Here is a 12,817-nt window from a genome sequence, read left to right as displayed (position 1 = left end):
CAGGGGAGGAGGACTTGACAGATAGTGGGCCTTCAGGAGAGGAGGACTTGACAGATAGTGGGCCTTCAGGAGAGGAGGACATGACAGATAGTGGGCCTTCAGGAGAGGAGGACTTGACAGATAGTGGGCCTTCAGGAGAGGAGGATTTGACAGATAGTGGGCCTTCAGGAGAGGAGGACTTGACAGATAGTGAACCTTCAGGGGAGGAGGACTTGACAGATAGTGAACCTTCAGGAGAGGAGGACTTGACAGATAGTGGGCCTTCAGGAGAGGAGGACTTGACAGATAGTGGGCCTTCAGGAGAGGAGGACTTGACAGATAGTGGGCCTTCAGGAGAGGAGGACTTGACAGATAGTGGGCCTTCAGGAGAGGAGGACATGACAGATAGTGGACCTTCAGGAGAGGAGTACTTGACAGATAGTGGGCCTTCAGGAGAGGAGGACTTGACAGATAGTGGGCCTTCAGGAGAGGAGGACTTGACAGATAGTGAACCTTCAGGAGAGGAGGACTTGACAGATAGTGGGCCTTCAGGAGAGGAGGACTTGACAGATAGTGAACCTTCAGGGGAGGAGGACTTGACAGATAGTGAACCTTCAGGAGAGGAGGACTTGACAGATAGTGGGCCTTCAGGAGAGGAGGACTTGACAGATAGTGGGCCTTCAGGAGAGGAGGACTTGACAGATAGTGGACCTTCAGGAGAGGAGGACTTGACAGATAGTGGGCCTTCAGGAGAGGAGGACTTGACAGATAGTGGGCCTTCAGGAGAGGAGGACTTGACAGATAGTGGGCCTTCAGGAGAGGAGGACTTGACAGATAGTGGGCCTTCAGGAGAGGAGGACTTGACAGATAGTGGGCCTTCAGGAGAGGAGGACTTGACAGATAGTGGGCCTTCAGGAGAGGAGGACTTGACAGATAGTGGGCCTTCAGGAGAGGAGGACTTGACAGATAGTGGGCCTTCAGGAGAGGAGGACTTGACAGATAGTGGGCCTTCAGGAGAGGAGGACTTGACAGATAGTGGGCCTTCAGGAGAGGAGGACTTGACAGATAGTGGGCCTTCAGGAGAGGAGGACTTGACAGACAGTGGGCCTTCAGGAGAGGAGGACTTGACAGATAGTGGGCCTTCAGGAGAGGAGGACTTGACAGATAGTGAACCTTCAGGGGAGGAGGACTTGACATATAGTGGGCCTTCAGGAGAGGAGGACTTGACAGATAGTGAACCTTCAGGAGAGGAGGACTTGACAGATAGTGAGCCTTCAGGAGAGGAGGACTTGACAGATAGTGGGCCTTCAGGAGAGGAGGACTTGACAGATAGTGGGCCTTCAGGAGAGGAGGACATGACAGATAGTGAACCTTCAGGGGAGGAGGACTTGACAGATAGTGAACCTTCAGGGGAGGAGGACCTGACAGATAGTGGGCCTTCAGGAGAGGAGGACTTGACAGATAGTGGGCCTTCAGGAGAGGAGGACTTGACAGATAGTGGGCCTTCAGGAGAGGAGGACTTGACAGATAGTGGGCCTTCAGGAGAGGAGGACTTGACAGATAGTGGGCCTTCAGGAGAGGAGGACTTGACAGATAGTGGGCCTTCAGGAGAGGAGGACTTGACAGATAGTGGGCCTTCAGGAGAGGAGGACTTGACAGATAGTGGGCCTTCAGGAGAGGAGGACTTGACAGATAGTGGGCCTTCAGGAGAGGAGGACTTGACAGATAGTGGGCCTTCAGGAGAGGAGGACTTGACACATAGTGGGCCTTCAGGAGAGGAGGACTTGACAGATAGTGGGCCTTCAGGAGAGGAGGACTTGACAGATAGTGGGCCTTCAGGAGAGGAGGACTTGACAGATAGTGGGCCTTCAGGAGAGGAGGACTTGACAGATAGTGAGCCTTCAGGAGAGGAGGACCTGACAGATAGTGGGCCTTCAGGAGAGGAGGACTTGACAGATAGTGGGCCTTCAGGAGAGGAGGACTTGACAGATAGTGAACCTTCAGGAGAGGAGGACTTGACGGATAGTGGACCTTCAGGAGAGGAGGACTTGACAGATAGTGGGCCTTCAGGAGAGGAGGACTTGACGGATAGTGGGCCTTCAGGAGAGGAGGACTTGACAGATAGTGGGCCTTCAGGAGAGGAGGACTTGACAGATAGTGGGCCTTCAGGAGAGGAGGACTTGACAGATAGTGGGCCTTCAGGAGAGGAGGACTTGACAGATAGTGGGCCTTCAGGAGAGGAGGACTTGACAGATAGTGGGCCTTCAGGAGAGGAGGACTTGACAGATAGTGGGCCTTCAGGAGAGGAGGACTTGACAGATAGTGGGCCTTCAGGAGAGGAGGACTTGACAGATAGTGGGCCTTCAGGAGAGGAGGACTTGACAGATAGTGGGCCTTCAGGAGAGGAGGACTTGACAGATAGTGGGCCTTCAGGAGAGGAGGACTTGACGGATAGTGGGCCTTCAGGAGAGGAGGACTTGACGGATAGTGGGCCTTCAGGAGAGGAGGACTTGACGGATAGTGGACCTTCAGGAGAGGAGGACTTGATGGATAGTGGGCCTTCAGGAGAGGAGGACTTGACAGATAGTGGGCCTTCAGGAGAGGAGGACTTGACAGTAGTGGGCCTTCAGGAGAGGAGGACTTGACAGATAGTGGGCCTTCAGGAGAGGAGGACTTGACAGATAGTGGACCTTCAGGAGAGGAGGACTTGACAGTAGTGGGCCTTCAGGAGAGGAGGACTTGACAGATAGTGGGCCTTCAGGAGAGGAGGACTTGACAGATAGTGGGCCTTCAGGAGAGGAGGACTTGACAGATAGTGGGCCTTCAGGAGAGGAGGACTTGACAGATAGTGGGCCTTCAGGAGAGGAGGACTTGACAGATAGTGGGCCTTCAGGAGAGGAGGACTTGACAGATAGTGGGCCTTCAGGAGAGGAGGACTTGACAGATAGTGGGCCTTCAGGAGAGGAGGACTTGACAGGTGAATGAACCATCAAGAGTAGGAGAATGCTCTTGTAAGGTAAGAAGTATCCTGTGAATGATTAACTCCAGAAGAGATAAAATCCAAGAGAAAGTGCCACAAGGGAAACTCCAGGAGGCACACAAAAATGCATAAAGAGGTCACACACAATTCTGGGGTTGGGAGGGGTCCAGGATTTAATGGTGTTGGAACTTGTTGTTCCCAACCAGGAACATTTATCACTCAACACGAGTTGTAGATACCGTCCAGCAGCATCCCTGTATCACCTGGGTGCCTCAGAATCCATGCAGGTTTCATGTCCCCATCCCCATGTACAGAACCAGAATCTCCATTTTACCAAGTTGGAGAATCGTGGTTCTGATAACTGATAGAGAGCAGATCCAGATTTGATCCCTTTGCATATCTGCACACACCTTGAACTGAGTAAGCATTTGCTGAATGAAGGGTACAGTAATTCTCTTCACTGTATTTCCAACGGGATAGGCCTTATGGACTCATCTTCTTGCTATTGATCATAAACAGTTTAAGGGAAGAAGGTGCAATTTTACCATAACCACTTGCTCACCCCTTCAAATTCCTGATTGCCTGGTCTATCCTTTGGGTTATCCTTACTTTTTCCCTCTCACTCCCAATTCCTTTAGTCCTTCCCCCGGGACTCAGATTAATTCTGCTTCTGTTCTCTAGGAAAAAAAGCAGCAAGGTGATTAGCTGACTGAGGAGAGGAGACAGAGTGTTTGAGGTTTGAGCAGGTAGGAGGTGTGAGATAATCAACAAGAAGAGAAGGAGAGAGAGTTGACTAGAAAACGCAGTGTGTGTGGCAGATGTACTGCAGGTCTAAGTGTGGTGCTTAGGAGTGAAGCAAGCCAGTCCACCATAGTGGTGGGGTTGTCATCGTAATCAGGTAAAGTTCATCCAACCAGACATGGAGAGTGCAGGTGGGACTGCCATGTTGGGCCATGGACTTTAAACCAGCTGGGCTGGGAATTGAAGAGCAGATGAGGGAGGTCTCATGGGAGTCAACGTACAGAGTGAATGAACCGAGTGGGTCAGCAGAGGTTTGGAGAGGAAGATGTGTGACAGTGAAATTTCAGTGGTGTTCAGTTATCTGCATTGACTGTCTTTTTTTTTTTTTAATATTTATTTTTCAGTATTTGGCGGAACAGCATCTTTGTCTGTATGTGGTGCTGAGGATCGAACCCGGGCCGCATGCATGCCAGGCAAGCGCGCTACCACTTGAGCCACATCCCCAGCCCAAGCATTGACTGTCTTAGTTATGACCCTCGGTGCAGGCAGGTGACGTGAGATGGATCATAAAATCGTCAGAGTAAGATCATAGAACTGGAAAACGAGATGGCAGAGAGTATTAGAGGCCCACCTCAACATCCGTTTCCTCTTCTCTTTCAATAACCTAGGTATAATAACTTTGGTGTGATAAAAGCACAAAAACCTTGGTATGTTGCCTTTCTGTATAAAGACACATCTCTTAGCTTCCCTGGTAGCTCTCTTCCAGTTAGATCTAAGTGGAAATTTTATATGGAACTTCTGTTAAATCTCCTTAAGAGAAAGGGTGTGCCCTGACATTTCTCCTTCCTTCTATGTAGGATGTTCATAGAATGGCTAGAATCCAGCAGTCACCTTGGATTGTGAGGTAGCTGAGAATAATAGAGCAGAAAACAAACTACAGAGCTGTTATATATCAGGACTGTCTACCTCTGGACTTTTTTATGTGAGAATAAATAAACTTCAGTCTAGTTTAAATCATTGTTTGGAGTTTTTCTACTATATATGACCAAATCTAATCCTAATTAATATATTGGATAGGTGAAAGTACTACCTAGATACTAAACTGCAGGAGTAGTTATGTTCATAGAGAAAGGCACAAAGCTTGATACTAAAATATTTACAGAATGAAGGGGAGTGAATGGGTCTGAAAATATCTACAACCAGGAAAGATGGTGGCCAGTACTTCAGTGGAGTAGGAGGACTCGAGAAAGGAAAGAGAAACAGTGATGAGGATTGAAGAAGACACACTTTCTTTATATTAAGATCCTGACTTTTAAAAAGATGTATTTGTGTAAATAAGTTACAGACAGATGTGTTTCAAACCACAACAGGCGGTTAGATACCGTACTGCCACCCCCACGACAGCTGAATTTAAGGTCTGAATTTCCAGGGACCCAAATGAAACACAGACACACACTTTACCTTTAAACAAGCTTCAGGACGGCTCCTCCACTCTCGGCCAAGGGAAGAGCGAGGGGTAGTCACGAGAGGCTGGCAGGGGAGAGAACACGGTCCAAAGTGGGCATTTATTGGGAGAACCCTCATTCTTAGAAAGTTCCATCCAAAAAAGGTAAGAAGGGGCAGGGTTACCAGGGACAGGTGAGTGTCATTGGACCCAAGGGCTGTAGGGTGATGCCTATGTCTGAAGATACGTCCTCAAATTTCCAGGACTGGGGCAAAGTCCAAGTCACGATGAGAAGCAGTGATGATCAAAGCCTCTGCACTCCAGGACGGAGACACGAGTCATTCAGAGGCTGCCCCACCACGCTGACTCAGATCAGTGCTCTATTCCAGAATATCTTCTGAAAGAACATGTTTGCCCCACAGATATTTCAAAATGTTAAGCACCCTGATCTCCTTAATCATGTTTTCTAAAAGTGATATTCACTATTTTTTAAAAAATACCTTTATTTAATTTATTTATATGTGGTGCTGAGGATCAAACCCAGTGCTTCACACGTGCTGGGTGAGCACTCTGCCACTGAGCTACAACCCTAGTCCCCCATTGTTTAAATTTTTAAAATCCCAACCACTTTTATCTCCCATGTTACATATATTCATTCAATTAATTAATCTATGGAGGCTTCACTGGGTTCCAGGCACTATACTAGGCACTGGGAACACATAAATTAACTGCAAAGAAATCTGCCTCCCAAGAACTTATTAGTTCAAAGAGGAATCATGTGAGAGAACCACTTGTTACCACAGAGTTTGGTATTTAACAAATACCAACAGGTGTGATATTAACAGGTGTGTTAAAAGCACAGAGGAGCCCAGTATTTCATATTGGGGATCAGGAAGCTCTTCATGGAAGAGTTAACTGATGAACTGAATCTTGAAGATGATGGGGGTGTTATTTAGCTGAAGAATTTATTGAAATTACAACAAAAGAATACACTGAAGCATGAAAAATCATGCACTTTGGGAAATTTCAAGTAGGTAGCCTAGAGAGTGTTTATTACTATGTTAAGGTTAGCCAAAGTAACAAGGCAGGCTCAATATGAAGTAACATTACCTTACTTCTGTACGTAGCTGCCCTTAATATAAATCTTGCTTGTCGGGACTACTGGCTTCATGTTCTCAGATACAAGAAAACTTATCTAAGTGAATCGAAGAAATTGTCTTTGGACTTCGTATCACCATTTCTCAGTCAATACAATCACAGTTAATACTTACTCAGCAATGGAGGTGAAATTTGCTGTTGTAAGTTATGTTTTATTAAGTCAACTTAATTTGAGAGTAATCGGGTAAACATAGTAATGTAGATGAATGTATAGCCAATGTTGTTGTTCTGCTAAGAAAATTCCACTAGACTGTAGCTCTAGGTCAAATCCTGAATCAAATGAATACATTTCTTTTTTTTTTCAAGTAATTTTTAAAATTTTAAAATAGTTTTTGATTTGGGGCAAGGGTTGTAACTCAGTGGTAGAGCACTTGCCTGGCATGCATGAGGCCCTGGGTTTGATCCTCAGCACCACATAAAAATAAATAAATAGAATAAAGGTATTGTGTCCAACTACAACTAAAAAATAAGTATTTTTTAAAACTAATTTTTTTTTAGTTGTAGATGGACACAATGTCTTTATTTTTATGTGGTGCTCAGGATTGAACTCAGAGCCTTGCACATGCTAGGTGAGCACTCTACCACTGAGCCACAACCCCAGCCCCCCAGAAATAGTTTTTAAGAAAGTTTGCAAAAATATTAAGAGTTCTTGAATACACCCACCTGGTTTTCCTTACTGTTGACACATTATTATGTCCATTTGTCACAATCATAAACCAACACTGACTTGTTATTATGGACCATAATGCTACTTTACTTACTCCCCAAGTTTTACTTCCTACCCTCTCTTCATTCCAGAACACTCCATTCCATTTAGATGACAGGCCCCCTTAGGCTCCTCTATACTGTGCTCAGAACTGCCTTGTTTCTGATGACCTGGACAGTGTTGAGGTGCTCAGGCAGTCTGCAGAATGTTCCTCAACTTGAGATTGTTGGTGCTTTTCTCATGGTTGAGCTGGGCTATGGTTTAGGGGTGAGGGCCGCAGGGACCTTCCCGTCCTATCACAAGGGTGCCTATGGTCAGTATGACTTATGGCTGTCGATGTTGACCTTGGCCACCTGGCTGAAGTGGTCCGTGCTGAATTTTTCCACTGCAGTCACTCTCCCCGCTTTCCATGCTGTAAATTCTGAAAGGGAGTCCATCTATACCACCCACTTAGACAGTCGTGCTCCGTCTCCTTGAGAAGACAGTGTCTCTATGAATCATTTGGAATTCTTTTGTAGAGGAGAGTTGTCTGTTCCATCTCATTTATTAATTTATTCAACCATTTACTTATATCACTATGGACTTGTGATTTTTTTATGTCTTTTTTCCTAATAGTAGGTCATTTATTTTATTGCTCAAATTTGTCCACTATTCGATGGCTCCTGTGTCCCCTTGACACATGCTTATTCAGAGAGCACTTCCTCACTCACTGGCATTACAAGGATGCATTTTTATTTGGTAACCAGATTTAATATAATTGGAGAATTTTTATATAAATATATAGACACATATACATGATCTTAATATAAAGAGCAAAATATATAAGTAGAATATATAAATAGAATATCAGCATGTTCATCAATACTAAAGCTTTGCATCTTGAGTTGTTTTGAGTGCAATATCCTATTCACATCTTGCATTCAGCTTAGTTTAGAAATCAAGCGATGATTTTTTTGGTAACCTTACATATTATATGTAGAATGAGAGAATCAAATCAATTTGAAAATACACACTTTAAAGAGGAAACTTGGGTGTTATTAGTGATAATTAGGGGATTATTAATTCAATACATTTACATCCTAAAAGAGGCAAGTTTATATTATAAAAGGAGAAAATTTAAGAAGCAAGAGACCTTCAATTTACCTTTTAAAAAATAACTTTATTTTATTTATTTAATTTAATGTGCTGTTGAGAATGGAACCCAGGGCCTCATTACCTAAGACAGCATTCCACCACTGAGCCACAACCAGCCTTCAATTTACTTGTTTTTTGGGGGGTGGGTGGGTACAGGGGATTGAACTCAGGGTCACTCAACCACTGAGCCACCCCCAGCCCTATTTTGTATTTTATTTAGAGACAGGCTCTCACTGAGTTGCTTAGTGTCTTACTGTTGCTGGGCTGGTTTTGAACTCATGATCCTCCTGTCTCAGCCTCCCTAGCCACTGGATTATAGGCCAGTACCACTGTGCCCAGCTTCAATTTACTTTTGAACAAGAGTAACCTGTAGATTAAAAAATTCTAGATCTGGGGCTGGGGCTGGGGCTCAGTGGTAATGCACTTGCCTGGCATGTGTGAGGCACTGGGTTTGATTCTCAGCACTGTGTATAAATAAATAAAATAAAGGTATATCAATAACTAAGAAAAGATTTTAAAAACACTAGATCTACTTTAATAGATAACAAATCCCCTAAATCCTAAGGATTAGAGAAGGAAAAGACATAATACCAACTTTCAGTTCTCTAGTTCCGGAAAAGTAAATTAGGTGAAATGATAGGCAGCTGTCCAAATAGCTATGTGATTAAGGACTTTTAACTCTCAAATTTCTAATTCTCTTATGTGTATTTATATTAGTTGGATGTGCTTTTACTTGTTCAAATTCATCCTGCAGGTAAGAAATTGGCAGCAATCCAAACTTAAAACCGTTGCACAGCAGCTATTTGTGACTATACCCTTGACGGGTGCTTCCAGTACCTTTCTGCACTGGAGTTCAGGTGCTAGACAGTGACAGTTTCTCATGAAACAAGAATAGCAAAACTTCAGCAGATGAGAAGACAGAATCGGCAGCAGCACTGGGACGTAAACCCAACTCCCTGCTTTCTATTTCTTTGCTCTGTTTTTCAGAACTACATAAGAAAAAGTGGTATTAGAATATTCCTACATTTTAGACAAAACCTCTTTGAATTCTTACTACTAGATTCTACTTGAAGAAATGGGAGAAAGAGTAAGAGGAGACAAAACACATTACACTTGTAGACTTCACTACCATAGTTGGCAGCTACTTTTTTCCTAAACAAAAAATCTGATTAGATCCAATCTAGGAACTAAGAGATCAAAAAAGATAGGACAGCTGCTTTAAAAAATCCCAGTTTTCTCAACCAAGTAGAACCCATGGGTAGATGTTAAATTATTAAAACAACCTATGAGCTTAGAAAATTGAAAGTAACTTCTTTATTAAGAAAATAAAGACATGTTGCTTAGGGTAAGGAGCAAAAGTGGCCAGTTTTTAGGATAGTGAGTAAAAAAAGATGTCTTATGTATCTGTATGTCTATCACAGACAAACGACTATTTCTATTCTCTCTCAGAAAATGTACAGTTTTAATATTAAAAACAAAAATTGAGCTTTTTAAATAGAAAATCAAATCCTATCAGAAGAATTACATGAAGTCAGTCATTTTTAAAAATTTTTTTAGTTGTAGGTGGACCCGAGACCTTTATTTATTTATTTTTATTTGGTGCTGAGGATTGCACCCAGCGCCTCACACGTGCCAGGCGAGCGCTGTTCCACTGAGCCACAGCCCCAGCCTGAAGTCAGCCATTTTTTTAGATGCTGATTTAGGATCCCCACCATAATATTTGATGATCAACAAGGCCACATGTCTGCTAAGGACATCATATAGAGATGACTAAAGACAGCCTGAGCTCACAGTCCAGGAATTACTGGAAGGAAAGAGTGACAGATTACAAGAGGAAGGAGCATGAACCAGCACAAATGAGAAGTCAGGACTTCATTGTAGGAAAAGGTGAAAAGAGGCTCAATGCTTCTGAAAGAGAAATAAAGGTAGCTTTCTGAGCAACAGGGGGGTGAGCGTGCTCAGTTCTGTTAGGTCTGGAAGCCAGGGCACTGACAATGGGACGTCTAAAAATAAGCCACGATCACCGCAAAGAGAATGAGGGCCAGCATGAACCTGCCCACGGCCACCGCGGACGCTGCGGAATCACTCTTGTCCATCACCCTTGTCTTCATGGGCTTCCTGATACGGTCATCTGTGGAAAGGATGGTCTTTCGAGCCCCAGCCCACTTTCCAGGGCCCCGTAGGCGAAACTGGGCTGGAGTACAAGGTCCCAAAAGTAACTGCAATGCTAGCTTGGGGTCAGTGAAGGCCAGAGACAGTGGACTAGGCCTGACTCCCAGCAGACCAGCAATCTCTTCCATGCTATCAATGTAGTCTCCCTGAATGGTATGGCGTTGGCTTTCCACGTACCTAAATCAGAGAAGACAGAAGCCATGGCCTATCAAAAAGGCCATTAACTAGTCGATCAATCAGCATACATATTGTATTGATTTTATACTGGGCACACCGTACTGATTTAAAAAAATTGTTTTAGTTGTTGATGAACCTTTATTCATTTATTTACATGTGGTGCTGAGATTTGAACCCAGTGCCTCATACATGCTTGGCAAGTGCTGTACCACTGAGCCACAGCCTCAGCTTGGATTGATTTTAAATTAGGCTACAAACTGTAGTAAATAGTGAAAAAAGATATTTGTCACCATTCTTAGAGATCTGATAATACACCAGAAGAGATAAGATTGTTGTATACTAACAGAACATACAAGGGTTTTGCTAAATATTGTAGGTTTGACTGTTAAATAGAAATTTTAAAAAGGGTAGTTAAAAAAGGGCTACAGGGCTGGGGATGTGGCTCAAGCAGTAGCACGCTCGCCTGGCATGCGTGTAGCCCGGGTTCGATCCTCAGCACCACATACAAAGATGTTGTGTCTGCCGAAAACTAAAAAAAAATAAATAAATATTTTTAAAAAATTCTAAAAAAAAAAAGAGGGCTATCATAGGTCACTGAAGATTTGAAAGATATAGATGAGAACAAAGAAAAAGTATTAAAAATCGGGGAACACAGCCAGGTGAAGGAATAAAACAGGAATGGGCATAAACGTCTGTGGTCGTGGCCTGAGTCAGCAGAAAACAAGACTGAACCACAGCACTGCAGACACAGAGGACTCTGACGAGAAGGAGGGAGTTCACCCCAAATCCTCAAGCATGGGAGGCCAGGGTGGTGAGATGGGTAGGGGGTGTCCACAGATCAGGGCTTCCCAGCGAAGATGTTAATTTGGAATCCTGAAAGGACGGGAGGGTGACCTGTCTCACAGAAGTGGCCCTCCCAGTGGAGCCAGATGGAGTAATGGTACCAAGTGCAGATTTGGAGAGCTAAAAAGACTTCTTAGTGAAAAAACAGTTGACAGTAAAGTATGTGGAAGAAGTGTGACCAGGAGACTTTCACTTTTTGTTCTCTATAATGAAAAGAAAGAACAATGGAACACAAAGCAAATAAGAGGAAAGTCTTTAAGCTAACTGAGGAATCCAAAAACAAAGACAGGAAACAAGGACTAGAAAATGAATTTTTGGTAGACTTCTTGAGGTGGAATTCTGGAGGAACTGATAGGTGGTCAAGTGGTACCTTATCAAAATGGGGCTGGAATTTTGAGGAGATGAAACAGGAAAGAACCTGAGAGCTCTCCTTCCTGGAGATTATATTAACTCGGGCGTCGGCACACGTGCATTTACGCGTCTTATAATAGTAGGTCAAGTATCGGAGTTTTCATGAGGTTTCACAGCCTGCGGGGTGGTTAAGAGGATTAAATAAACCCCATGCCCATGAAACGCTGAATGTGAGCAAGCTGCCAACCCTCAGGAAAGTTCAGACTATGTCCTGGGGGACTGCTCACAATCAGAAGGTGGTTGGACAAGCTTAAGTGAAAAGAAAGAGAGCAGGAAAGTCCAAATAAGAGTTTGGTGCCAGAAAAGAAGGGAAAGAAAGCCTCCAGGAAGGGAAGACGCTTAGAAGTGCCAGCTCAGGAGTGAGAGCAAGGCACCTGGTCATGGATGACCCTCAGGGGAACGACGTGGGGAGCAAGGAGGAAGTTGGGAACACAGGGACTCGGGGAGGCAGAGGAGAGGCCTAGAGCAGAGGATGTAGGAACTTGGCCACAGACGTGCAGCAATGAAAGGGGAGGGAAATAGGAGAGCACCGGTAAGGAGAGAAGATGGAATGAAGTCACCTTCTCTCCTCCAAGGCAGGCCAGAGCCATGCTGTACAGTCAGTGGCGGAAACCACCATTTGGGGCCTGCAACAATCCATTTCCACATAAAAACAACCTGGGATCTGAGCTCAAGTTCTGAGATGCAGACTGCCACATCATTGTGTCCACAGAAGCAAAGCAGCCAGGGGATGTCACGGCTTTGCCAGGTCACACTGTGACCTGCGAGTGCGGTCCACCTCGTCAGGCCTGCAAGTCTACTTGGAACTTGAAATCACCGTTGACCGACCACACTCCTCCTTCCTTTGCAGCTCTGTTAACACTTCAAGTAACCCTCCCCCAAATAACACACCTGATTGTTTTCTCTAGGAGCTTTGTCCTGACTTTTAAGTCCTAAACTTAGCCTTCAGACCGCCTTTATGCACTTCCTTGAGTCTCCTCTCCTTTCCCATCCACAGTAAACTGCTAGTGCTAGTTCCCCCTTCTGTTGTCACCACTATCATTCCCCTCTTATCACAATATAACCAGGATTC

General features: G+C 44.5%; 2 protein-coding genes across 37 annotated transcripts in view; one reads left to right on the top strand and one right to left on the bottom strand.

Moving 5' to 3' along the window:
* The window catches only part of Fmo5 (flavin containing dimethylaniline monoxygenase 5), a 54,347-nt gene that overhangs the window by 3,528 nt on the left and 38,002 nt on the right, over window positions 1-12,817 (bottom strand). For 6 of the 12 annotated variants that reach the window (XM_021721383.3, XM_021721382.3, XM_078027726.1 and 3 more), the window contains one exon: window positions 8,147-10,491. The exons of 1 other annotated variant lie outside the window; for it this stretch is intronic. In XM_021721383.3, the coding sequence (XP_021577058.2) occupies window positions 10,146-10,491 (346 nt within the window). In that variant the 3' untranslated portion in view covers window positions 8,147-10,145. 5 more of the 12 variants (XR_013428352.1, XR_013428353.1, XM_078027731.1 and 2 more) reach the window with 5 other exon arrangements.
* The window catches only part of LOC110597299 (uncharacterized), a 64,499-nt gene that overhangs the window by 40,212 nt on the left and 11,470 nt on the right, over window positions 1-12,817 (top strand). For 18 of the 25 annotated variants that reach the window (XM_078027707.1, XM_078027724.1, XM_078027723.1 and 15 more), the window contains exon 1: window positions 81-4,368. The exons of 2 other annotated variants lie outside the window; for them this stretch is intronic. In XM_078027707.1, coding sequence (XP_077883833.1) covers window positions 81-2,624 — 2,544 coding nt within the window. In that variant the 3' untranslated portion in view covers window positions 2,625-4,368. Of the gene's footprint in view, window positions 1-80; window positions 4,369-12,817 lie in introns of those variants that run through there. 5 more of the 25 variants (XR_013428346.1, XR_013428348.1, XR_013428347.1 and 2 more) reach the window with 2 other exon arrangements.

Source organism: Ictidomys tridecemlineatus, chromosome 11 (assembly GCF_052094955.1).
Source record: "Ictidomys tridecemlineatus isolate mIctTri1 chromosome 11, mIctTri1.hap1, whole genome shotgun sequence".
In the NCBI taxonomy this organism is placed as follows: Eukaryota; Metazoa; Chordata; class Mammalia; order Rodentia; family Sciuridae; genus Ictidomys; species Ictidomys tridecemlineatus.
This window is presented reverse-complemented; position numbering and strand designations above follow the sequence as displayed.